The sequence below is a fragment of the Pelodiscus sinensis genome, chromosome 11 (assembly GCF_049634645.1).
Source record: "Pelodiscus sinensis isolate JC-2024 chromosome 11, ASM4963464v1, whole genome shotgun sequence".
Classification (NCBI taxonomy): Eukaryota; Metazoa; Chordata; order Testudines; family Trionychidae; genus Pelodiscus; species Pelodiscus sinensis.
The window spans coordinates 36,891,836-36,919,457 of NC_134721.1; the positions used below are offsets into that span (position 1 = coordinate 36,891,836).

General features: G+C 45.1%; 1 protein-coding gene and 1 long non-coding RNA gene across 2 annotated transcripts in view; one reads left to right on the top strand and one right to left on the bottom strand.

The window, feature by feature from the left end:
- Window positions 1-22,060, top strand: part of AHNAK (AHNAK nucleoprotein) — a 36,267-nt gene extending 14,207 nt beyond the window's left edge. The window contains exons 2-5 of the mRNA XM_075939321.1: window positions 919-1,009; window positions 1,422-1,572; window positions 3,030-3,217; window positions 3,724-22,060. Of these exons, the coding sequence (XP_075795436.1) occupies window positions 1,422-1,572; window positions 3,030-3,217; window positions 3,724-21,183 (17,799 nt within the window). The 5' untranslated portion in view covers window positions 919-1,009 and the 3' untranslated portion in view covers window positions 21,184-22,060. The remainder of the gene's footprint in view (window positions 1-918; window positions 1,010-1,421; window positions 1,573-3,029; window positions 3,218-3,723) is intronic.
- LOC112544204 (uncharacterized) lies at window positions 687-27,133 on the bottom strand. The gene is made up of 3 exons (XR_003087528.2): window positions 26,998-27,133; window positions 22,235-22,334; window positions 687-823 (listed from the first exon to the last, which is right to left on the bottom strand). It is a non-coding gene; the product is annotated as an uncharacterized LOC112544204 (long non-coding RNA).
- Window positions 27,134-27,622: the final 489 nt, after the last annotated feature.

The window sequence follows — 27,622 nt, forward strand, 5'->3', positions numbered from 1 at the left end:
AAAGGTGGGGCAGCTGGCGTGGGTGTTGCCGACTAACACCAACCAGGCAGAACTAGCAAAGGCTCACCGCCCCCTGGTGGTGACAGTCACATGGGCAGCCAGGCCCAAGCAATCCCCGCCTCCCCACACAGGTTGCATCAATTCTCTTTACTTGTCCCTATTTAACTCCTTCCTGCTCAGCAAACCCTCTGACTAGAGAGTGGTTTTATACAGACCATTGTATGGGGGTGTCGAGCTACTCCCATTGCCCTGATTAGGAACAATTCATTCAAAGAAACCGAGATCCCTGCTTGACGCCTGGATTCCCGTGTTCTCTGCCATGTGCCATTCTCACACCCTGCACTCTGCTGGAAAGCTCTGGGTGCAGCATGGCACATGTAGACCCGGCTGGTCTCAGGGTTTTGGGAGGCAGCTTGGTGGACACAGCAAAAGCCTCCAGAAAACCTTAATATAGTATTTCCAGCCTGCCCAGTGTTGGGGTTTGTTTTAAGTTTCACAGTGATGTTAATCTCTTGGCTTTGCATCTCATTTTTTTAAACACCTTGGTATTCTTTTTAGGGTGGAATCCATTGAAGTCAAAGGCAAAACTTTCTTTGATTTCAGTGGGGCCAGGATTTCCCCCTCAGAGCTTATTTTCACTTTATGAACATTATACATTTCAAACAATAATATTTAGCTCTTCTGGACAGCTTTTCGTTCCCCACTGAAACACTTAAAACCTGGCAGGGTCTTCTGTGTTGGGTTGTTTTCAGTCACTCCATGAGTAGTTCAGATACCAGTGTCTTTTTTTGTTAGATCCTACAACTGTGAGACTGGGCTCATCCTAGAATGGACCAGAAAAAGCTAAATGTAAAAAACATACCATAAAACATAAAAAACATAAGTGGCTTATTCAGAACTCCTTGAATTCTTTATTAGGCTGGGAAGTTGAAACAGACATTACCGAAGGTCGCCAAGTGAAAAGAGGAATTCCTGGGGCGGTTCCAGCCTGGACCAAAGTCCCTGCAAGGTCAGTCAAACAGGATCGGCCCATTCATCCCTCATCTCTTAGACAATGAAACATGCCGATTCTTACTTTCTCTGCTACACCTCCCACAATACCCATGCTGGGTGAAATCCAACCTATGCAAAAAGCTAGCACTAACGTCTCCACTCTCCAAGCTTTGTGCAAGGAGATAACTGTTACCTGCTGCAGTTTATGCATTGAAGTTTAGGGGCATGGAAACTGTGCCCAGCCCATGTCCATCCAGACTGTCAGCTTCCAAAGTTAAACTACAGAGATAAATACCCCGCACCAGGCAAGGTGGGACCAGTCCTGCCCCCGCCCCCGAGCATGGAGCTGTGCCCCTTTCCATCTTGGCTAATAGCCACTGATGGACCTACCTCCCAGGAACTTAACTCATTATTTTCCTGCCATTTAGATGGAGAAGGAAGAGGAGGAAACACGGGAGATCTTACTCCCCAACTGGCAAGGAAGCGGCTCTCATGGAATCACCATTGATCAGACGGAAGATGGAGTCTTTGTGAAGCAGGTGGTACAGACTTCTCCTGCAGCCAGCACTGTGAAGGAAGGTGAGCACAGTGTACCACCCGGTGGGATTGTGTCGGTTTATTGCTTGGGTGAAGGAACAAGGATTATGGGAAATTCTGACTCTCTTTCTCTTGTTCCTTTGCAACCCTTTATTTTATTGTAATTCTCTCAAAGCCACAGAAGCAGCACTAAGGCAGCTTGTTTTCCTGGCACCTCCTGCTTGGGGCTCCTGCCCTGTTCTCTGCAAATGGAGACTCCTCTCTCCATCACACCCTATCTGTTTGCCTCTTCCCTGAGGTGAGACTTTTCTGGCCAACTCAGCTGCTTTCTTCTTCCTGTGCTGTGCTGGTGGCCCAGCCCAGATATTATCTACTGTACTGTAGCACCTAGAGGCCCCTGTCTGCTGCACAAATACATGAGAAGATCGGCCCTGCCCCAGTGAGTTCACTGTCTAAACAGACACAAGGTGGGAGGAGAAACAGAGGTGCCAAGGGGGGAAGGGACCGCCCCACATCAGGATCAGAGCTGGGGATAGAACCCAGGAGTCATGGTTCCCAGGAATTCTTGTTCTAACCCACCAGATCCCCGGTACTCCTACAGCCAGGGAGAGAACCCATGAGTCCTGGCTTCCAGCACCCCTGCTCAGAGTGACTAGATCCCACAGCTCTCTGAGCTGGGAACAGAACCCTTGTGCCTTACCCATTGCACAGCGCTGCTTTCACAGCATGTTTGGAGCCTGCTCCAAGGCACTAATACCCTCCTCTCTTGCCTCAGAGTTGTCTCACTGACTCTATGCCTGGAGCAGGATTTGGTCATTGCTGGCTCCATGGGGTATTGTGGGAAAGCGGGGGGCAGCCCCGTCTGTGGTGACAGGAGTATGTGTCTTTGCTCCAGCCAGCCTTGGAATGAAACAAAGGAATCAGCATGAACTTTCAGATTAACCCCTCTAGGCAGGGCAGCCTACAAGTGTTCCTGGCCTCTGGGAAAGGTGTGTGGGGGCCCTGGTTCTGTGCTCCCAGAAGAAGTGGGGCTAAGGGCAGCTGGCCATCAGCACTGCCTGGACCGTGCCCCTCTGCAGTGCTGCCTGGAGCATGCTGTGTGTCTCCTCCCCCCCCACCCCACCTTGCACCTCTCCAGGCGGCCCTAACAGCCACCCAGAGTGCGCTGTGCAGCACTCTGGTGACAATTTAAAGGGCTTGGGCCTTCTGATGTGTCTGCTGCATCTTCCCCTTTGAATCATTGGGCCCTGGGGCAATTGCTCCCTATACCCTCCCCAATGGCAGGCCTATCTCTAAGTTCCTGTCAGCACATCACAGCCATGGATCAAGTGCTGGAAGCATTTGGCAGGTCGCCCCTGCACTGGCCGCAATGCTGTTGAAAAGGCTTTTGATTATTTTGATCAGCCTTGTGCATTCCTGAGTGAGATTTGTTTGTTGCTTGGGCCCAGGCTTGCCAGTGCCCTCAGCCTGGCTTCACTCCTTTCTCTCCACACCTGTAGGGGATCAGATTGTGAGCGCCACCATCTATTTTGACAACCTGCAGTCCGGAGAGGTCACGCAGCTGCTGAACAGCATGGGCCACCACACCGTGGGGCTGCGGCTGCAAAGAAAGGGGGACAGGTCTCCACTGCCAGGACAGTCATGGTCACACGATGTGTTCTCATCCACGAGCCCGGAAGTTGTTCTGGTGAGTGAGGGAGGGATGCAAGCTCTCAGCCTGATGACAATGGGAAGGGAAGGGAAAGCAGCCCAAGCATTCCTGCAGACTACTCCATATGGCGACTAGAGTGGACTTATTCCACTGCAGAATCTTGGCCACCCTCTCTTAGGACAGGAAATCTTCCCAGCTAGAAAGGGCGTTGCAAAGAGGGCATTGTTGATAGCTTGGAGTCAGCCACTACAGAGGTGGTCAGGAATGGGGACAAGCCAGGTATGCTGAGTCAGGATCTCCATGGGGAGCAGTCCTTCTGAACATATAGATGCCCATAGCAAAGAACAGCAGGACCGGGGGGGTGACTTGACCCTTTGCCACAGCAGCACCCTGTAGGAAGGAGATGCAAATCGCAACCCTTCAAGACAGAGTCGAGTCCAGTGATTACTGTACACATTACTGAAACTCTAGCCAATGTTCCCCTTCTCCTTCACATCTCTCCTTGGGGCACTCTGGTGCTAAGCAATGTCTCTTATTTCCAGAGTGGGGATGATGCAGAATACAGGAGAATTTACACAACGAAAATCAAACCACGTCTGAAGTCGGATGATGCAGCAGAAGCGGAACACACAGAAAGCAGAACCATTACCGTCACCAAAAAGGTCACAGCATATACCGTAGATGTCACTGGACATGAGGGAGCAAAAGAGATTGACATCAGCAGCCCAGAATTTAAAGTTAAGATTCCAAGCCACCAACTCACCCATATAACAGCAACAGAAATTGAAAAAGAACCTGGGAAAACTGTGATCAAAATACCACAGGTGGATTTGTCTGGGACGACAACACAAACAAGAGACTTCAGTATGGGGATCCGAGGTAGACCTAGTGGCATCTCATATCCTGGACCAACAGTTGAATCCTCTACCAAAAGGTTGGACATTGGTACTCCTGACGTACACATGAAAGAGCCCAAGGTGGGAACTGAGATAAATGTTTCTGGACCTCAACTCACAGGTGTTCACCTGAGAACACAAACAGACTTTAAACCAGCAGTAATTCAGGTTCCAGGTGTGGATGTTGGCAAATCAGTTAGTGTCTCTGGTACTAGAGTCACAAGCCCAGAGAGCAGCTTGCCCAGAATCGAAGCAAATGGACAGAGGGGAAACCTGGATGCAAATATTCACACCACAGGCCCTAAACTAAGTGGAAAAAAGGGTGTTTCAGGCATAGATGTCAAAACCGAAGCTCCAGGAGGCAAACTGCCACAATTCGGTATTTCAGGCTCCAAGATAAGAAGCGATATGGAAGGTCCCAAAGTTGATGTATCTTTTTCAGAAATCAAGGGTCCTTCAGTTGATATTTCTGGCCCTAAGATTCAAGGTGATATCAAAACTCCAAAGGTAGACATTCCCCTTTCGAGCATCGAATGCGATACGCAAGACATTAAAGCTCCGGGAATGAACATTGAAAGCCCAGGAAAAATAAAAATGCCTGCAATGAAGATGCCTAAATTTAGCATCTCATCTTCAGCTTCAGGAACTGATGTTCGAGCACCACAGGCAGGTGTAGACATTTCTGCACCAAAGATGCAATCTCCTTCCCTAGATATTACAGCTCCATCTGTTCATGTTGAAGGTCCAAAGGAAAAACTGAAATTTACAGCGCCTGCAGGTGAGGGCACTAACATTGCAAAGCCACACGTGGGTGTGGCTCTCAAAGGACCTCAGTTGATGAAGGGAACGATGGAAGTGTCCTCTCCAACACTAGAAGGTCCCAAAGTCGATGTTAAGAGCCCCAAGATTGATCTTGTGGCTCCTGATGTTGATATTCAAGGTGGTGAAGGAAAAATAAAAATGCCCTCAATGAAATTTCCTAAATTTACTTCACCAGGTTTCAAAGAGGCAGCACCTGATGTGGATGTGACGCTTCCAAAGGGGGAGGTTGCTATTGCTGGTCCCAAAGTAGACATCAGCATGCCAGATGCAGGCACTGGAAGAGAATGGAAAGTCCCCAAATTTAGGAAGCCTGAATTAATTAGCCAGACACCAAAAATCTCTATGTCAGATGTGGACCTGAATCTAAAAACTCCCAAGCTGAAGGAAGATGTGAGTATTTCAGGGCCAAGGATCGGAGGGGATCTGAAAGGACCCACTGTGGACATTAAAGGCCCAAAACTAGACATTGAAGCTCCTGGCATTGGCCTTGAAAGTCCTGAAGGTCAGGTGAAAGGGCCCAAATTCTCGATGCCTTCTTGGAAAATGTCACCATCAAAAGTATCCATGCCGGATGTGGATGTGAGTTTGAAAGGGCCTCAACTGAAGGGAGATGTGGAAGTTTCCGTCCCACAAATAGGAGGTGACTTGAAGGGACCTCAGATTGGCATAAAGGGTCCCAAGATAGACATAGATGCTCCTGACATTGGCATTGAAGGGCCAGAAGGACATCTGAAAGGTCCCAAATTTAAGATGCCTGAAATGCACATCAAGACCCCTAAAATCTCCATGCCTGATATAGACTTGAATCTGAAGGGTCCTAAACTCAAAGGAGATGTGGATGTTTCAGTGTCAGAGTTGAAAGGGGAGTTAAAAGCTCCTGGAATTGACATTAAAGGTCCAAAAGTGGATATTGATACACCGGATATTGATATTCATGGCCCAGAAGGTAAACTGAAAATGCCTAAATTGAAAATGCCAAAATTCAGTGTGCCTGGGTTGAAAGGGGAGGGGCAAGATGTGGATATAACACTTCCAAAGGGGGAGGTGGATATTTCTGGTCCCAAGATACAAATTGGTGCTTCAGGTTTGGACATTGAAGGACCCGAGGGAGAATTAAAAGGTCCCAAATTTAAAAAGCCCGAAATGCATGTCAAGACACCGAAAATCTCCATGCCAGATGTGGACCTGAATCTAAAAGCTCCCAAGCTGAAGGGAGATGTGGGTATTTCAGGACCAAGGATCGGAGGGGATCTGAAAGGACCCACTGTGGACATTAAAGGCCCAAAACTAGACATTGAAGCTCCTGGCATTGGCCTTGAAAGTCCTGAAGGTCAGGTGAAAGGGCCCAAATTCTCGATGCCTTCTTGGAAAATGTCACCATCAAAAGTATCCATGCCGGATGTGGATGTGAGTTTGAAAGGGCCTCAACTGAAGGGAGATGTGGAAGTTTCCGTCCCACAAATAGGAGGTGACTTGAAGGGACCTCAGATTGACATAAAGGGTCCCAAGATAGACATAGATGCTCCTGACATTGGCATTGAAGGGCCAGAAGGACATCTGAAAGGTCCCAAATTTAAGATGCCTGAAATGCACACCAGGACCCCTAAAATCGCCATGCCTGACATAGACTTGAACCTGAAGAGTCCTAAATTGAAGGGAGATGTGGATGTTTCTGTTCCAAAGATACAAGGTGATTTCAAGGGACCTGAATTAGATCTTAAAGCTCCCAAAGTACACATTGATGCACCAGATGTAGATATTCATGGCCCAGATAGTAAACTGAAAATGCCTAAACTGAAAATGCCTAAATTTGGTGTGCCTGGGCTGAAAGGAGAAGGACCAGATGTGGATATAACACTTCCAAAGGGGGAGGTGGGTGTTTCTGGTCCTAAACTGGACATTGATATCCCAAGTTTGGACACTGAAGTGCCTGAAGGTAAAGTGAGAGGTCCAAAGTTCAGTCTGCCTGAGCTAGATATTCAGACACCAAAAGTTTCCATGCCTGATGTGAACCTAGGTTTGAAGGCACCTAAACTGAAAGGCGATGTGGATATCACTGTTCCAAAGATGGAAGGTGATTTGAAGGGACCCAGCATTGACATTAAGGGGCCTCAAATTGATATTGAAAGTCCCCAAATGGACATTGATGTGCCTGATATGGATTTGGAGTGTCCAGAAGGCAAGGTGAAAGGCCCCAAATTTAGGATGCCTAAATTGAACATCAAGACCCCTAAAATCTCCATGACAGATGTTGACCTGAATGTAAAAGCACCTAAACTGAAAGGAGAGATGGATGTTTCTGTTCCAAAGATGGGAGGTGATGTTAAAGGACCCAACATTGACATTAAAGGGCCCAAAGTTGATGTAGATGTTCCTGATGTTGACCTAGAATGTCCAGAAGCCAAACTGAAAATGCCAAAAATGAAGTTTCCAAAGTTTGGCATGCCTGGATTCAAAGAAGGCTCTGACATGGATGTGAAACTCCCTAAGGGAAAGGTGGACATTTCTGGTCCCAAAGTGGATATTGATGCTCCAGATTTGGACATAGAAGGACCAGATGGAAAAATAAAAGGTCCTAAATTTAAGATGCCTGAAATGCACATAAAAGCACCTAAAATAACTATGCCAGACATTGACTTGAATTTGAAAGGCCCTAAACTGAAGGGAGATGTGGATGTCTCTGTTCCAAAGATTGAGGGTGATCTCAAGGGGCCTGATTTTGACCTGAAAGGCCCCAAAGTTGACATTGATGTACCAGACGTGGATCTTCATGGCCCAGAGGGTAAACTCAAAATGCCTAAATTCAAAATGCCCAAGTTTGGCATGCCTGGTTTCAAAGGGGAGGGACCAGAGGTGGATGTGAAGCTTCCAAAAGGGGAAGTAGACATTTCTGGTCCCAAGATAGACATTGATGCTCCAGAGTTGAATATTGAAGGTCCTGAAGGAAAGCTGAAAGGTCCCAAATTTAAGATGCCTGAAATGAACATCAAGGCACCTAAAATATCCATGCCAGATATTGATTTGAATTTGAAAGGCCCTAAACTAAAGGGAGATGTGGATGTGACTGTACCGAAGATTGAGGGTGATTTGAAGGGTCCTGACTTCGATATCAAAGGCCCTAACGTTGACATTGATGTACCAGACGTGGATCTTCATGGCCCAGAGGGTAAACTCAAAATGCCTAAATTCAAAATGCCCAAGTTTGGCATGCCTAGTCTTAAAGGAGAAGGGCCAGACGTGGATGTGAAGCTTCCAAAGGGGGACTTTGATCTGTCAGGTCCAAAAGTTGATATTGATGCTCCAGAATTGGATATAGAAGGTCCAGAGGGAAAGCTGAAAGGTCCCAAATTTAAGATGCCTGAAATGAACATCAAAGCACCCAAAATCTCCATGCCAGATGTTGATTTACATTTGAAAGGCCCTAAACTGAAGGGAGATGTGGATGTGTCTGTTCCAAAGATTGAGGGTGATTTCAAGGGGCCTGATTTTGACCTGAAAGGCCCTAAAGTTGGCATTCATGCACCAGACGTGGATCTTTATGGCCCAGAGGGTAAACTTAAAATGCCTAAATTCAAAATGCCCAAGTTTGGTATGCCTGGATTCAAAGGGGAGGGACCAGATGTTGATGTAAGTCTTCCAAAAGGGGAGATTGATCTTTCAGGTCCAAAAGTTGACATTGATGTTCCTGATTTGGATATTGAAGGGCCAGAAGGAAAACTAAAGGGTCCCAAATTTAAGAAGCCTGAAATGAACATCAAGGCACCCAAAATCTCTATGCCAGATGTTGATTTACACTTGAAAGGTCCTAAACTGAAGGGAGATATGGATGTTTCTGTTCCAAAGATTGAGGGTGATTTGAAGGGGCCTGATTTTGATCTGAAAGGCTCCAAAGCTAACATTGATGTACCAGACGTGGATCTTCATGGCCCAGAGGGTAAACTCAAAATGCCTAAATTCAAAATGCCCAAGTTTGGCATGCCTGGTTTCAAAGGGGAGGGACCAGAGGTGGATGTGAAGCTTCCAAAAGGGGAAGTGGACATTTCTGGTCCCAAGATAGACATTGATGCTCCAGAGTTGAATATTGAAGGTCCTGAAGGAAAGCTGAAAGGTCCCAAATTTAAGATGCCTGAAATGAACATCAAGGCACCTAAAATATCCATGCCAGATATTGATTTAAATTTGAAAGGCCCTAAACTGAAGGGAGACGTAGGTGTGTCGGTACCAAATATTGAGGGTGATTTGAAGGGTCCTGAGTTTGATATCAAAGGCCCTAAAATTGACATTGATGTACCAGACGTGGATCTTCATGGCCCAGAGGGTAAACTCAAAATGCCTAAATTCAAAATGCCCAAATTTGGCATGCCTAGTCTTAAAGGAGAAGGGCCCGAAGTGGATGTGAAGCTTCCAAAGGGGGAAATTGATCTATCAGGTCCAAAAGTTGACATTGATACTCCTGATTTGGATATTGATGGGCCAGAAGGAAAACTGAAAGGTCCCAAATTTAAGATGCCTGAAATGCACATCAAGGCACCCAAAATTTCCATGCCGGATGTTGATTTACACTTGAAAGGTCCTAAACTGAAGGGAGATGTGGATGTGTCTGTTCCAAAGATTGAGGGTGATTTGAAGGGGCCTGATTTTGATCTCAAAGACCCTAAAATTGACCTGGATGTACCAGACGTGGACCTTCATGGCCCAGAGGGTAAACTCAAAATGCCTAAATTCAAAATGCCCAAGTTTGGCATGCCTGGTTTCAAAGGGGAGGGACCAGAGGTGGATGTGAAGCTTCCAAAAGGGGAAGTGGACATTTCAGGTCCCAAGATAGGCTTTGATGCTCCAGAGTTAGATATTGAAGGTCCAGAGGGAAAGCTGAAAGGCCCTAAATTTAAGATGCCTGAGATGAACATCAAGGCAGCGAAAATATCCATGCCAGATATTGATTTGAATTTGAAAGGCCCTAAACTGAAGGGAGATGTGGATGTGTCTGTACCAAAGATTGAGGGTGATTTGAAGGGTCCTGACTTTGATATCAAAGGCCCTAAAATTGACATTGATGTACCAGACATGGATCTTCATGGCCCAGAGGGTAAACTCAAAATGCCTAAATTCAAAATGCCCAAGTTTGGCATGCCTGGTTTCAAAGGGGAGGGGCCAGACGTGGATGTGAAGCTTCCAAAGGGGGACATTGATCTGTCAGCTCCAAAAGTTGACATTGATACTCCTGATTTGGATATTGAGGGGCCAGAAGGAAAACTGAGAGGTCCCAAATTTAAGATGCCTGAAATGCATATTAAAGCACCCAAAATCTCCATGCCAGATGTTGATTTACACTTGAAAGGCCCTAAACTGAAGGGAGATGTGGATGTTTCTGTTCCAAAGATTGAGGGTGATTTGAAGGGGCCTGATTTTGACCTCAAAGGCCCTAAAATTGATCTGGATGTACCAGACGTGGACCTTCATGGCCCAGAGGGTAAACTCAAAATGCCTAAATTCAAAATGCCCAAGTTTGGCATGCCTGGTTTCAAAGGGGAGGGACCAGAGGTGGATGTGAAGCTTCCAAAAGGAGAAGTGGACATTTCTGGCCCCAAGATAGGCATTGATGCTCCAGAGTTGGATATTGAAGGTCCAGAGGGAAAGCTGAAAGGCCCTAAATTTAAGATGCCTGAAATGAACATCAAGGCACCGAAAATATCCATGCCAGATATTGATTTGAATTTGAAAGGCCCTAAACTGAAGGGAGATGTGGATGTGTCTGTACCGAAGAGTGAGGGTGATTTGAAGGGGCCTGACTTTGATATCAAAGGCCCTAAAGTTGACATTGATGTACCAGACGTGGATCTTCATGGCCCAGAGGGTAAACTCAAAATGCCTAAATTCAAAATGCCCAAGTTTGGCATGCCTGGTTTCAAAGGGGAGGGACCAGAGGTGGATGTGAAGCTTCCAAAAGGAGAAGTGGACATTTCTGGCCCCAAGATAGGCATTGATGCTCCAGAGTTGGATATTGAGGGGCCAGAAGGAAAATTGAGAGGTCCTAAATTTAAGATGCCAGAAATGCATATTAAAGCACCCAAAATCTCCATGCCAGATTTTGACTTGAATTTGAAAGGCCCTAAAATGAAGGGAGATGTGGATGTGTCTATACCAAAGATTGAGGGTGATTTGAAGGGGCCAGATTTTGATCTCAAAGGCCCCAAAGTGGACATTGATGTACCAGATGTGGATCTTCATGGCCCAGAGGGTAAACTCAAAATGCCTAAATTCAAAATGCCCAAGTTTGGCATGCCTAGTCTTAAAGGGGAAGGACCAGAGGTGGATGTGAAGCTTCCAAAAGGGGAGGTGGATATTTCTGGGCCGGAGGTAGCTATAGAGACCCCAGACATGAACATTGATGGTCCAGAGGGAAAGTGGAAAGGCCCTAAATTTAAGATGCCTGAAATGAACATCAAGGCTCCTAAAATTTCTATGCCAGACTTTGATTTGAACCTGAAAGGCCCGAAAGTGAAGGGGGATGTGGATGTTTGTGTTCCAAAATTGAAAGGTGATTTGCAAGGGTCTGGGGTTGATATCAAAGGTCCCAAATTGAACATTGATACTCCAGAGTTGGATATTGAAGGTCCAGAGGGAAAGCTGAAAGGTCCCAAATTTAAGATGCCTGAAATGCACATCAAGACACCCAAAATCTCCATGCCAGATGTTGATTTACACTTGAAAGGCCCTAAACTGAAGGGAGATGTGGATGTGTCTGTTCCAAAGATTGAGGGTGATTTGAAGGGGCCTGATTTTGACCTCAGAGACCCCAAAGTTGATATTGATGTACCAGACGTGGACCTTCATGGCCCAGAGGGTAAACTGAAAATGCCTAAATTCAAAATGCCCAAGTTTGGCATGCCTGGGTTCAAAGGGGAGGGACCAGATGTTGATGTAAGCCTTCCAAAAGGGGAGATTGATGTGTCAGGTCCAAAAGTTGACACTGAAGCTCCTGATTTGGATATTGAGGCGCCGGAAGGAAAACTGAAAGGTCCCAAATTTAAGATGCCTGAAATGCACATCAAGGCACCCAAAATTTCCATGCCAGATGTTGATTTACACTTGAAGGGCCCTAAACTGAAGGGAGATGTAGATGTGTCTGTACCAAAGATTGAGGGTGATTTGAAGGGACCTGATTTTGACCTCAGAGGCCCCAAAGTTGATATTGATGTACCAGACGTGGACCTTCATGGCCCAGAGGGTAAACTCAAAATGCCTAAATTCAAAATGCCCAAGTTTGGCATGCCTGGATTCAAAGGGGAGGCACCAGATTTTGATGTAAACCTTCCAAAAGGAGAGATTGACCTGTCAGGTCCAAACGTTGACATTGATGCTCCAGAGTTGGATTTTGAGGGGCCAGAAGGAAAGGTGAAAGGTCCCAAATTTAAGATGCCTGAAATGCACATCAAGGCACCCAAAATCTCCATGCCAGATGTTGATTTACACTTGAAAGGACCTAAACTGAAGGGAGATGTGGATGGTTCAGTTCCAAAGATTGAGGGTGATTTGAAGGGTCCTGACTTCGATATCAAAGGCCCTAAAGTTGACATTGATGTACCAGACGTGGATCTTCATGGCCCAGAGGGTAAACTCAAAATGCCTAAATTCAAAATGCCCAAATTTGGCATGCCTGGGTTCAAAGGGGAGGGACCAGATGTAGATGTAAGCCTTCAAAAAGGGGAGATTGATCTGTCAGCTCCAAAAGTTGACATTGATGTTCCTGATTTGGATATTGAAGGGCCAGAAGGAAAACTAAAGGGTCCCAAATTTAAGAAGCCCGACATGCATTTTAATGTTCCCAAAATCTCCATGCCAGATATCGATTTAAATGTGAAAGGTCCTAATCTGAAGGGAGATGTGGATGTATCTGTTCCTAAAGTAGGGGGTGATTTGAAAGGTCCCAAAGTTGAACTGAAAGGGCCAGATATTGACCTTGAGGCCCCAAAACTTGATATAGAAGGAAAGACAAAAAAATCAAGATTTAAACTGCCCAAATTCAGTTTTTCTGGCCCAAAAGTTCAGACCCCTGATGTGGATGTGAAAGTTAAGAAATCTGATATTGATGTATCTGGACCAAAGGTGGATGTGAGTGTTCCAGATGTGGATATTCAAGGGAAAGCAAAGGGATCCAAATTTAAAATGCCGTTCCTCAGTATTTCATCACCTAAAGTGTCAATGCCAGATGTAGAGTTAAATCTAAAAGGTTCTAAACTGAAAGGAGAGCTAGATGTTTCATGTCCAAAGCTGGAAGGGGATTTAAAAGGGCCCGAAATGGACATCAAAAGTCCCCATGTAGACATCGATGCATCAGACATTGATATTCATGGTCCAGAAGGGAAACTCAAAATACCCAAATTGAAAATGCCTAAATTTGGCATGCCTGGGTTCAAAGGAGAGGGACCAGATATGGATGTAAACCTTCCAAAAGGGGAGGTGGATATTTCAGGTCCCAAAATAGACATTGATGTTCCAGATTTGGAAATTGAAGGTCCTGAGGGAAAACTGAAAGGCTCCAAATTTAAAATGCCTGAAATGCATTTCAATGTTCCTAAAATTTCCATGCCAGACATTGATTTGAACTTGAAAGGCCCTAAATTAAAGGGGGATGTGGATGTTTCTGTTCCAAAATTGGAAGGGGAGTTGAAAGGCCCAGAAGTTGATATCAAAGGCCCCAAACTGGACATAGATGCCCCTGATGTGGAGATTGAAGGTCCAGATGGGAAGTGGAAGGGCCCCAAATTCAAGATGCCCGATATGCATTTTAAATCACCTAAAATCTCCATGCCAGATTTTGATTTTAACTTGAAAGGCCCTAAGTTGAAGGGGGATGTGGATGTTTCTGTTCCAAAATTGGAAGGAGATTTGAAAGCCCCAGATATTGATATTAAAGGTCCCAAATTGGACATAGATACTCCTGATCTTGATATTGAAGGACCAGAGGGAAAACTCAAAGGTCCCAAATTTAAGATGCCTGAGATGCACATCAAGGCACCTAAAATTTCCATGCCAGACATTGATTTGAATTTGAAAGGCCCTAAATTAAAGGGGGATGTGGATGTTTCTGTTCCAAAATTAGAAGGGGATTTGAAAGGCCCAGAAATCGATATCAAAGGCCCCAAACTGGACATAGATGCCCCTGATGTGGAGATTGAAGGTCCAGATGGGAAATGGAAGGGCCCCAAATTCAAGATGCCTGATATGCATTTTAAAACACCAAAAATCTCCATGCCAGATTTTGATTTGAACCTGAAAGGCCCAAAAGTAAAGGGGGATGTGGATGTTTCTGGCCCTAAACTGGAAGGGGATTTGAAAGGTCCTCAGTTTGATATCCAAGGCCCCAAAGTAGACATTGATGCTCCTGATATTGAAGGTCCTGAAGGAAAATGGAAAGGCCCCAAATTTAAGATGCCTGAAATGAACATCAAGGCACCAAAAGTCTCAATGCCCGATATTGATTTTAACTTAAAGGGCCCTAAACTAAAAGGAGACATAGGTGGTTCTGGCCCTAAACTGGAAGGAGATTTGAAGGGACCTGAAATTGATATCAGAAGTCCCAAGATGGACATTGATGCACCAGACATGGATATTCACGGCCCAGAGGGTAAACTGAAAATGCCTAAATTCAAAATGCCTAAATTCGGAATGCCTGGGTTCAGAGGAGAAGGCCCAGATGTGGATCTAAGTCTTCCAAAAGGAGAGATTGATATTTCAGGACCTAAAATAGACATTGATGCTCCTGATGTGGAAATTGAAGGACCAGAAGGAAAATGGAAAGGCCCAAAATTTAAGATGCCTGAAATGAATATCAAGGCACCTAAAATTTCTATGCCAGACTTTGATTTGAATTTGAAAGGCCCTAAGTTGAAGGGAGATGTGGATGTTTCTGTTCCAAAATTGGAAGGGGATTTGAAAGGCCCAAAAGTCGATATTAAAGGCCCCAAAATGGACATAGATGCCCCTGATGTGGAGATTGAAGGTCCAGATGGGAAGTGGAAGGGCCCCAAATTCAAGATGCCTGATATGCATTTTAAATCACCTAAAATCTCCATGCCAGATTTTGATTTTAACTTGAAAGGCCCTAAGTTGAAGGGGGATGTAGATGTTTCTGTTCCAAAATTGGAAGGAGATTTGAAAGCCCCAGATGTTGATATTAAAGGTCCCAAATTAGACATAGATGTTCCAGATCTTGACATTGAGGGACCAGAGGGAAAACTGAAAGGTCCTAAATTTAAGATGCCTGAGATGCACGTCAAAGCACCTAAAATTTCCATGCCAGACATTGATTTGAATCTGAAAGGTCCTAAGTTGAAGGGGGATGTGGATGTTTCTGTTCCAAAATTGGAAGGCCCAGAAGTTGATATCAAAGGCCCCAGATTGGAAACAGATGCGCCTGATATGGACATTGAAGGTCCAGATGGGAAGTGGAAAGGCCCCAAATTCAAGATGCCTGACATGCATTTTAAAGCACCTAAAATTTCCATGCCAGATTTTGATTTGAATGTAAAGGGTCCGAAAATCAAGGGAGATATGGACATTTCAGGCCCTAAACTGGAAGGGGATTTGAAAGGCCCTGATTTTGACCTCAAAGGCCCCAAAGTTGACATTGATGTACCAGATGTGGATCTTCATGGCCCAGAGGCTAAACTCAAAATGCCTAAATTCAGAATGCCCAAATTTGGCATCTCCGGGTTCAAAGGGGAAGGCCCTGACGTGGATGTAAAACTTCCAAAGGGGGAGGTGGATATTTCTGGCCCCAAAGTAGACGTAGATGCCCCAGATTTGAACATTGAAGGTCCGGAGGGAAAGTTGAAAGGCCCTAAATTTAAGATGCCTGAAATGAACATCAAGGCACCTAAAATTTCCATGCCAGACATTGACTTGAATTTGAAAGGCCCTAAGCTGAAGGGGGATGTGGATGTTTCTGTTCCAAAATTTGAAGGCCCAGAAGTTGATATCAAAGGCCCCAGATTGGAAACAGATGTGCCTGATGTGGACATTGAAGGTCCAGATGGAAAATGGAAAGGCCCCAAATTAAAGATGCCTGACATGCATTTTAAAGCACCTAAAATATCCATGCCAGATTTTGATTTGAATGTAAAGGGTCCGAAAATCAAGGGAGATATGGACATTTCAGGCCCTAAACTGGAAGGGGATTTGAAAGGCCCTGATTTTGACCTCAAAGGCCCCAAAGTTGACATTGATGTACCAGACGTGGATCTTCATGGGCCAGAGGGTAAACTTAAAATGCCTAAATTCAAAATGCCCAAATTTGGCATCTCCGGGTTCAAAGGGGAAGGCCCTGATCTGGATGTAAAACTTCGAAAGGGGGAGGTGGATATTTCTGGCCCCAAAGTAGACGTAGATGCCCCAGATTTGAACATTGAAGGTCCGGAGGGAAAGTTGAAAGGCCCTAAATTTAAGATGCCTGAAATGAACATCAAGGCACCTAAAATTTCTATGCCAGACATTGACATGAATTTGAAAGGCCCTAAATTAAAGGGGGATGTGGATGTTTCTGTTCCAAAATTGGAAGGGGACCTGAAAGGCCCAGAATTCGATATCAAAGGTCCCAAACTGGACATAGATGCCCCTGATGTGGAGATTGAAGGTCCAGATGGGAAATGGAAGGGCCCCAAATTTAAGATGCCTGACATGCATTTTAAAGCACCTAAAATCTCCATGCCAGACTTTGATCTGAATTTAAAAGGCCCCAAATTGAAGGGAGATGTGGATGTGCCAAATATTGAAGGTGATTTGAAAGGCCCTGAAGTCGATATTAAAGGCCCCAAATTGGACATAGATGCCCCAGATGTGGAGATTGAGGGCCCAGAAGGAAAATGGAAAGGCCCCAAATTTAAGATGCCCGAAATGCATATTAAGGCACCTAAACTATCCATGCCTGACGTGGACTTCAACCTTAAAGGCCCTAAGCTAAAAGGAGATATAGATGTTTCTGGACCTAAGTTGGAAGGTGATTTGAAATGTCCTGAATTTGATATCAAAGGTCCCAAAGTGGATATTGATGCGCCAGACATTGATATTCATGGCCCTGAAGGAAAACTGAAAATGCCTAAAATGAAGATGCCTAAATTCAGCATGCCTGGGTTCAAAGGGGAAGGCCCGGATGTGGATGTAAGTCTTCCAAAAGGAGGGGTTGATATTTCGGGTCCTAAGATGGACATTGATGTCCCTGATTTAGATATCGAAGGGCCTGAAGGAAAATGGAAAGGTCCAAAATTTAAGATGCCTGAAATGAATATCAAGGCACCTAAAATCTCCATGCCAGATATTGATTTAAACTTAAAAGGTTCTAAACTGAAAGGAGACATGGATGTTTCTGTCCCTAACATAGAAGGTGATTTAAAAGGTCCTGAGATTGACATTAAATCCCCCAAAATGTCTGTTGAAGTTCCTGATGTTGACATTCAAGGTCCAGAAGGAAAACTGAAAGGTCCTAAATTTAAGATGCCAGAAATGCATATTAAAGCACCCAAAATCTCCATGCCAGATTTTGACTTGAATTTAAAAGGGCCTAAACTAAAGGGAGACATGGATGTTTCTGTTCCAAAGATTGAGGGGGATTTGAAAGGTCCTGATTTTGATCTCAAAGGCCCCAAATTGGACATAGATGTTCCTGATGTCGACATTGAAGGTCCAGAAGGAAAACTCAAAGGTCCCAAATTTAAGATGCCTGAAATGCACATCAAGGCCCCTAAAATCTCCATGCCAGATGTAGACCTGAATCTAAAGGCACCTAAACTGAAAGGAGACATAGGTCTTTCTGGTCCAAAAATAGAGGGTGATTTGAAAGGTCCTGAATTTGATATTAAAGGTCCTAAAGTGGATATTGATGCACCAGACATTGATATTCATGGCCCTGAAGGAAAACTGAAAATGCCCAAAATGAAGCTGCCTAAATTCAGTACGCCTGGGTTCAGAGGGGAAGGGCTGGATGTGGACGTAAGTCTTCCAAAGGGAGAGATTGATCTATCAGGTCCAAAAACAGACATTGATGCTCCTGATTTGGACATTGAAGGTCCAGAAGGAAAACTGAAAGGGCCAAAATTTAAGATGCCTGAGATGCATTTTAAGACACCTAAAATCTCAATGCCAGATATTGACTTAAATTTGAAAGGTCATAAAATGAAGGGGGACTTAGATGTTTCTGTCCCCAAGATTGAAGGTAATCTTAAAGGTCCTGAAGTTGATATCAAAGGCCCAGAACTTGGGGTTAGAAGTCCTGAGCTTGATGTTGAGTGTCCAGATGTGACCACTGAAGGCCTTGAAGGCAATGTTAAACTTCCCAAATTTAAGAAACCAAAATTTGGGTTTGGAATTAAAAGTCCTAAGACAGAAATCAAACCTCCTGAAGTGGATATTGCTGTCCCAGAAGGTGAACTGAATGTGGAATCCCCTGATATTGGCCTGTCTGGGAAAGGAAAGAAAAGCAAATTTAAAATGCCAAAACTTCATATGAGTGGTCCTAAAATTAAAGGAAAGAAGGGTGGATTTGATGTGAATCTACCTAGTGGTGATGCAGATGTAAATTTGAAATCTCCTGATTTAGATCTGAATGTAGCTGGCCCAGATGCAACTATAAAAGGAGATATTAATGTCAAATCCCCCAAAGGAAAGAAACCAATGTTTGGGAAACTCTCTTTTCCAGATGTTGAGTTTGATATTAAATCACCTAAGTTCAAAGCTGATGCTTCTGTGACAGTTCCTAAAATGGAAGGAGAATTTAAAGCACCTGATTTGGAAGTTTCTGCACCAGGTATCAAAGGTGACATAAAGTCACCAGGTCTTGACATTACAACTCCCAGTATCAGCACAAAACTTCCTAATGTTAACATTGAAGGTCCTGATATCAATCTTAAGAAACCTAAGGTCAAATTTCCAAGTGGAAATATTGATATAGCTGGTCCCAAAATGGAAGGTGATCTGAGAATCCCAGGTATTGATGCAGACATTAATGCCCCTGACATCAAATTGAAAGGACCTACAGTCAATCTGCCTTCAGTGGACATTTCTGCTCCTTCATTCTCCGCATCTGATTTTGATATGAACTTGAAAGGACCAAAAATAAAAGGTGACGTCAGTCTTCCCACAGCAGAATTAGAAGGTCCAGGAGGAAAACTAAAATTTCCCAAGTTCTCACTGCCCAAGATAGGGAAACCAGGTCTGAATTTGGAAGGAGCTGAGGTGCAGCTTCCCTCAGCAAGCGTAGATGTTTCAACCCCAAGTATAGAAGGAGGTGTGAGTGTTCCTGCAGCTGAAGGATTAGATGCAAAACTGAAGGGACCTAAGATGACTATGCCATCAGTAAACCTTTCAATGCCCCAAGTCTCTGGACCTGATTTTGATGTAAACTTGAAAGGACCAAAACTAAAAGGAGACCTGGATGCTTCTAGTGATCTTAAAGGTCCAAAAGTGGACATACATTCTCCAGATGTTGATATTAAGGGCCTTGGAGGAAAACTTAAATTTCCCAAATTTAAATCTCCAACTGTGGAGGGACCTCACATAGACATGAACATGGAAGGGGATGCTGGGTTTTCTGTCCCGCAACTTGAGGGTGGCATAAAAGCACCAGGTATGGATGTACATCTCAGTGCCCCAGACCTTGATATCAAAGGGCCTGCAGTGAAAATGCCATCAGGAGGTATTTCTGCCCCAGGTTTTGATGTAAATTTGAAAGGACCAAAGTTAAAAGGAGATCTTGATCTTTCTGGTGGCATTAAATCCCCCAAGGTGGCTATAGATGCACCTGATGTTAACTTGGAAGGTCTGGGAGGTGCAATTAAACTTCCTTCTCTAAAGCTCCCCCAATTTGGCATTTCTAGTCCTCATGTTGAGGGGTCTGACATGGGTATGAATATTGAAGGACCACAAATTAAAGGAGACCTTATCGGCACAGGTATTGATGGAGAGTTGAAAGGGCCTACAGTTAAAATACAGCCACTTAAAATTTCAACTCCAAAAATCTCTACATCTGACATTGATTTTAACTTAAAAGGACCAAACCTAAAGGGTGATATTAATATTTCTGGCGATGTTAAAGGCCCAAAAGTTGGAATGGAAGCACCAGACATCAGCATGAAAAGCTCACATGGAAATATTCAAATGCCTTCAGTTAAACTGCCCAAATGTGACATTTCAGGTTCCCAAGGCATGAAGGTTTCGGGGGTGGGTATTGCTGCTGATGCTCCTGATGTCAGCTTAACAGGTCCTTCCTTCAGTGTATCAACACCAAAAGTTTCTGGGTCAGATTTCGATGTGAATTTGAAAGGGCCTAAAATCAAAGGAGGTTTCGGCATTTCTGGAGACATGAAAGCGCCACTCTTGGGCGTTGAGCATTCAGGTGGTGAATTCAAAGGGCCACAGCTTTCATCTTCTGGTTTTGATGTAGCAATGAATGTGCCAAATGTTGCAGGAGGTCTTCATGTTTCTGGACCAAAGATAGAGGGTGGTCTGGAAGGTCCCAAAGTAGGACTCAAAGGTCCTGGCATAGATATGAGTTTTCCACAAAGTAACTTAGAAAGTGCCTCAGGAAAAGTGACATTCCCTAGGATGAAATTGCCTAAATTTGTGTCTTCGGGACATGAGGTAACAGGAAGAGAAGTGGGGGTTGATGTTAACTTCCCTCAGCCAGATGCCAGTCTCCAGGCCGGTGTGATGGAGGCTGAGAGCGAAGAGCCAGATGTCAAGCTTAAGAAATCTAAAATTAAAATGCCAAAGTTTAATTTTTCAAAACCTAAGGGCAAAGGCACTAGTGTTGGCTCAACAGAAGTCTCAGTGTCCGTTTCAGGGTCTAAAGGAGAACTGAAGAGTTCCAAGGCAAGTCTAGGTTCTATGGAGGGCGAATTGGAGGGAGGGGAAGCTGCTGCCACTTCACCTAAAGGCAAGTTTTCGTTATTTAAAAGCAAAAAGCCACGTCATCGGTCATCTTCCTTTAGTGATGAACATTCCTCCCAGTCAACCCCTACTGGCACGTTGGAGTTTGAGTGCAGCTCAGGAGCAGAGAAAGAAAAACAGGCCAAGATGAAATTTGGAACATTTGGAGGAATAGGGTCAAAAACTAAAGGTTCTTATGAGGTAACTGGAAGTGATGATGAAGCAGGAAAGATGCCAGGGAGTGGGGTCTCATTAACGTCCAAGAAATCCCGCCTGTCTTCCTCGTCGAGTAACGATAGCGGGACAAAGGGGGGATTCCGAGTACCAGCAGTAGAACTGACTGTTGCCAAAAAGAAAGAGTAAAGCGTCCATGTATATATGTCTGTATATATATATCTTCTGTGTGTTTGTATATAAATTTCATAGCTTGAAATACTTTCCATCTCAGCAATAAAATGAACGGTGCCTAGTGAAATGGTAGACTTAGCTTGCCTACCCAAAAGAGAGGAGATTTTAAGTGACCCTGCAGCTGCACCACAGTTCAACTGATGTATTTGAAAGTTTCTTCATTTTCATGACTTTGGTTTGTGCATTAAATGCTGAGAGCTTAAGTTTACTAGCAAGCTATTTTGATATCCTTTTCATTTTACTGGATATTTTCAGTGTCAGTTTGTGGAAATAATATTTCCATTTTAAGTACCTTTTGGCTTTTATTTGCAGGGCTTACATTTCTATAATGAGAATGGATATACTGAAAACACTGTAAAATATATAGATACAACTGAAATATGTCACTTGCCCTTGTAAGATGGAGTTTAAAATGACTTGGAGTGTTTATCACAGAAACCTATGATTGCTATTAGCTTTGATAGTTGTAATGGTGAGAAATGTATTTTAATTTAAGACCAGAGAACCTGGGCTACTTAAGATAAATGTCATGAAGAAAAACAGAATTTACCAATAAAAGACTAACCTTGACTCTACATGTTTTGGATTGAATGCGACTGACACCATCTTAGTTGTCTCCATATGTTTGTTTCATTATTTGTATTATAAGAGAGGACTTTTCTTAGTTATGATGCAAAAATCTGTGACTGCCACTTTTCTGAGATTTATTATAATTTCTGTTAACAAATGTATCTTGATTTAAAAAAAATATTTCAGCACTTTAATGGCAAATTAATTGAGAATGTAAGAAGATTGATCTTGTAAAATGCAAATAAACTGTTTATTAACCTTGCACCTCTGTCACTTTACTGCTTAAGGATTTGAAGGTTAAAATGACCCAACTGTGCCTAGCCTCCATCTCCCAGGACAGGTGGAAAAGCTTCCCAATGCCCAGCTCTGTGCTCCCCCTCCCATGGATGCAGCTGGAACGGACCCTACGTGGACTCCTTTCCCTCCTCTGACTTACCTCCTTTGGACACAGGTGTTCTAGCTGATACGGCTGGCTTCCCTCCTTTTGCTCCCTCTGATCCGTCCTTTCCTCCTCTATCAGACACAGCCATTTCATCCTGCAGACACAAGTGGAACAGTTCCTGACTCAGTGCTCTCTTCCCTTCTGGTCCCTGGCTGCTTGGACACAACTGGAATCACTCCCCCTACACAGGGAGAAGAGGATAACACCCAGGTGCATACGCTGCACCTGTAGGTCGAAATAAGATACGCAATTAGAGCTACGCAAGTTGCGTTTCTTATTTCGATCTAATTTTGAAATAAACCACTATTCCGAAACGTCTCGTAACTCCCATGGAACAAAGATTACAGGGACATCAGAACAGCAAGCCTGTTAGTTCAAAATCTATTTTGAAATAATGGGCTGGTTCAAAAGATGCGAAATAGCGATGCAGTCTAGACGTACCCCCAGTGACCACTCCCAACCCAGGATGAGCAAAGAGGGTAACCCTCCAGCAAATCCATGTCGGACATGGGAAGAGTCAGAGAGCAGGAGAGCAAAAGCAACTTCTTCAAGTAGAGAAGATAGGGGGAGGGTGAAACCCCCAGGGAACAACTGTCCTATCTGATGAGGGGAGAGCATGGGTAAAAGCCCCTAGTGAAGGCATTGGGAAGGAACTTCAGAGGACTGTACTTTGGGTGGGCAGGGCACATTCCTAATTCAAGAGGTTCATCTCCCCCAATTACATCTGGGACAAAGCCCCCTACCTTTGATTCTTGACTAGACAGAACTTTTGCCTCCCAACTCAAACCTGAAGAGACCAACCATCACCCCCAGTTCCAGTCTCAATCATGCATCTCAATCATGTCCTACAGACCCATAAACATCCCAACCCTGCGCTCAGCAACCACATGGATTTACTGGTGCCCCAAATCCTGACCACTGTTACTTGCTTTCCCAGCCCTGGACTCACGCACCTGCTACATGTAGAGACCTCTGCTGATGCCCCTCTGCATTCCCACTGCTGTCCCAGTACTGAACTACCGCAAGACACAACTTTGCTGATGGCCCTCAATACTGACCCTCATCTCCTATACTAGCCCAGCCCTGAGCTCCCGCCCCTAGAACTCTACCAATGCCCCTCCATCTCAACCCTGCTCTGGGCTCCTCACCCCATCCAAACACTTCTGCTGATGCCCCTCAATCCTGCCCCTCAGCCTCTCTGCTAAGGCTCTTCTTAGATACATGTACATCTGGATAGGCATTTAGAGAAAAGGAGCCCTCTTCACCAGCTACTGGTAAACTAGAGGGAAAAGAGCAAATGAACAGAGACCTCACTGGCATGCATGAGTCCCACCTGGCCATGTGATCATTTTTGGCCATTTTGGATTAAACCGAATATATGTCTTGGCTGTAGGTGTAATGAAATGTTATGTGCCCGACTGCATGACTAAAGGAGAAAAGAACTGTAGTGAATATGTCCTAAATCAGAGGTCACCCTTTCCAATATTTCAGATTCCAATCACTGAGAGACAAATGACAAAAAATATTTGGGTTTTGTTTGGAGAGTATAGGAGATGCTCGCGTCTTTCTCTGCTAAGGTTGTATAGTATAATAATAGAGTTGAATGTACTCCATAATGAGTCTTCTACCTACCTACTAGTTATGGGAGCTGGAAACACTGAAAGCTGGGTCATGTAATAGAGCCTCAGGACCCAACCTTTATATTGTGTCTGAAAACCATAGTGGCTGGGAGAGATGCTGTCCTGGGAACAATACTAATGTCTGACTGCTACCTATGAGGAGGTAAGTAGTGTGCTAAAGGAAATATTTGTTCATAGGACTATCAGGGTACGTCTACACTACAACACTATTTCAAAATAACTAGCACTATTCTGAAATAACTTAGGGTATGTCTAAACTTCAGGCTATTTTATACATTAGAACGTCAGTTTACTTGCGCAAGAACACACGGCCAGTGTAGACAGGCAGCAAGTTTTTGCGCAAGAGCGGTCGCTTTGGCGCAAGATTGCACCAGTGTAGACACAGCCACATTGTATGAGGACTAAGGGAAGCTGGAAGTGCTCTATTTTGAAATAAGTGCTGTGTAGATGCTCCCTATTTCGAAATAAGCTATTTTGAAATAAGATAGGCAATTGAAGCATCTCAATTTGTGTAGCTTATTTAGAGTCAAGCCCTGCAGTGGAGATGCACCCTCAGAGCTGCAGGTGAGGAAACTGAGACAAAAGAAATGTGGAAGAAGGGGTTTTGATTAGTGTTCATTCACCATGTGGTAGATTTATTGTTTCCCATATTAATGCTGTTCCTTTTCTCATATAAGTTTTCTTTGCTACATACAGAGTTACTGAGGGGCTTGTGAGAGATTTGCGTGTTAAGGGTAGCTAGGGGGTATCCTCATGAGGAACCTTTAGCTATTCCAATCCAGCCATTGCTGCTACTGACAACATTTGGCAGAGGAGGTTGGCCTCTATGGAGCAATCATAGTGCAGGACTTTGAGTGTATGTATACACTACAGGACAAAATCAAATTAAGATATGAAACTTCAGCTATGTTAATTGTGTAGCTGAAGTCGAAGTAGCTTAACTCGGCTTTGCATTGTCAACACTCTTCCTTTGACTTCCCTTACTCCTTGTGAAAGCAGGGTTACCAGAATCCGGGAGCGGCCTGAGGCCGGCTGCAGCAGCTGGCGCTCCCCCCTACATGGCCTTCAATTGCCATGACGTCATCACAGGGTGCCTAGGCTCACGGGCCGCCCCTGCTGGCATTGACCAAAGTGACCCTCTCACTTCGAACTAGACCCTCTCACTGTTCAACTTGACCATTAATTCGAACCCTAGAAGAATGACAGCGGCAGCTTCAATCTTCCTCTGCAGTGTAGATGTACCCCAAAGGAGTCCGTATGACTGTTTTCTATCACTTAATTAAAACAGTGCTTTCATTTGGGACTACTTCTGTTAAATAGTTTGGTTTGTTATATAGTTAAACTTTCCTTCTGCCACCAAAGTGCTCAGTAAAGCCATGGGGAGTAAGGAGTACAAAAACATCATGCATGGTCCTGAATGCCCCATGATTTCAAAGAGGTCTATGCTGAGAGGCTCTTGCAGGAAAAAATGCAAAATTACAGTCAAGGGCAATTATATATTGTCTGGTTTTGTGTTTCTAGACATAACCGTGGAAAATGGGGACTATTTATAGGATCAAATTGACATAATTTATTTTTAAATTACTACTTTGGCTTTTGTACAGAAATAGCAGCAAATTACTCTTCTACTCTAGTACAAGGTCCTAGTTTTTCTTGATCAGGTTAGTGCAGTTCAGTGGTGACTGTGGTTTCATCCTGGTGTAACTTCATTGTCCAATTTAGTGAATTTGTCCAGTTGATTCTTTACTGGAGTGTACATTGTCCTAGATTCTTAAACAAGAAGTTAGATCCTGAAACCAGCCTTGAACTAATGTTGATATACCATGAACTAAGTTGCTTGAAATACCTGCTGCCTTGGAATCTCAGAGTTTGCAGTCACTTAATGAAGTGATAAACAGCGTGGAAAGTGAGAGCTCGGGAAATGTGACTATCTTCTACCCAACATCTATGCCGGGGTGGCCAACCAATTAGACACAAAGAGCCAAAACAGCTGTGGATAGTAGTGCAAAGAGCCACACATCCCTCCCCCAGAGCCAGGCACTCCCAAACCCCTCCCATTTTAACCCAATGCCTTGGTCTCACTGGAGCTGCCACCGCCACAGCCACGCACTTCTCCCTCCAGGAACTGGGGCGTGTGCACAAAGCGGGCATGTGGCTCGGAACAAGCCGTAACCCTGAGGGCTGCATTTCTGTGAGCAAAGAGCTGCATGTGGCTCAAGAGCCATAGGTTGGCCACCCCTGATCTATGCCTCTATCTTATTTCTACTGTTGTGTTCCTCCCTGCCCAGATGGTTGCTCTCTAGCTGCATGGACCTTGTTCCAGTGGGGTGCGAAGCTCTGGGGGGGGCAGCAACTGCAGTTCCCTGCGTCTAGACAGGCAAGTTTTTCCGCAAAAGCAGTTGCTTTTGCGGAAAAACTTGCCAGCTGTCTACACTGGCCCCTTGAATTTGCGCAAGATTGTCGGTGTTCTTGTAAGATTGTCAGTGTTCTTGCGCAAATACTATGCTGTTCCCATTCGGGAAAAAGCCCTCTTGCGCAAATGTATTTGCACAAAACGGCCAGTGTAGACAGCTAAAAACTGTTTTGTGCAAAAAAGCCCCGATGGAGATATTGGCGATCGGGGCTTTCTTGCGCAAAACCGCGTTTAGATTGGCATGGACACTTTTCCGCAAAAAGTGCTTTTGCGCAAAAGCGTCTGTGCCAATCTAGACGCTCTTTTCCACAAATGCTTTTAACGGAAAAACTTTTCCGTAAAAAGCATTTGCGGAAAATCATGCCAGTCTAGAAGTAGCCAGGATGTTCTCAGCTCCTTGGCTGGAAATGATGCTGCTGTGGCAGCGCAGGGAGACTGCAGGAGAGATCGCATGTGTGGAATAAACAGTGAATGAGCCTCTCAGTGGAAATTCCCTTTTCCTATGCTGGGTTCTCTTATGTTGACTCTAAGGAGAGCATCTTCCCCACTCCGTAGACGGATTCCTACTCACCCCAGTCCCACTATCCCTGCGCATAGCAGGTGTCCCTGCTCCCAATCCTGTACGACGGTATAGGCGGGCCTGAAGCATCCATGCTGTCCCCTATAGAGGGACTCGCTCCGCCCTTGTCCCTACACACTAGTACCTGTAATTTGCACGCGCACAGCCCCACTGCTTCCTCGCAGAGGGAGGGAGGAGTCGCTAGTTTTCCCTATAGAGGGGATCGCCCTGCATACAGCGCCCCGCTACTTCCCGTATGCCGCGCCAGAAATGAGTCTCCCCAGTCCCTCTGCTGCCATCTGGTGGCCACGGCGGCTCAGGACAGACGCCTGTCGGGGGAAGCGCACGCGCGATGCGCTCCAACACGCACACGCACACGCACGCACGCAGCCCTACAGAACCCTGGAGGGCGCCGCGCCTGTACACTTGAAAACCACCCCGCCCCCTTTTTCATCCAGAGCGGGGCTGAGCTCCTATTGGTCTGGGCGGCGAAGGGGCGGGGCACAATGCAGCCGAACCCGGCCACGCCCAGGGACAGGAGAGTGCCTGAGGGAGGCTCTGGCTGGACTTGCTACGCCCCGCCCGCAGCTAGGGGAGAGACGACGCGCCGGGGGGAGGGGCCAGGCTAATTAATACCGCCCGCGGCGGCTGAGCCCTCTCACCCAACAGCTCCCCGGCAGTTGGGCCGCAGGCTGCCCTTGCTCTGAACCTCCCTCCCCCGGTGGCTGAGCCTCAGGCTGCCCTGTACTGGACCTTCCTCTTCTCCCACT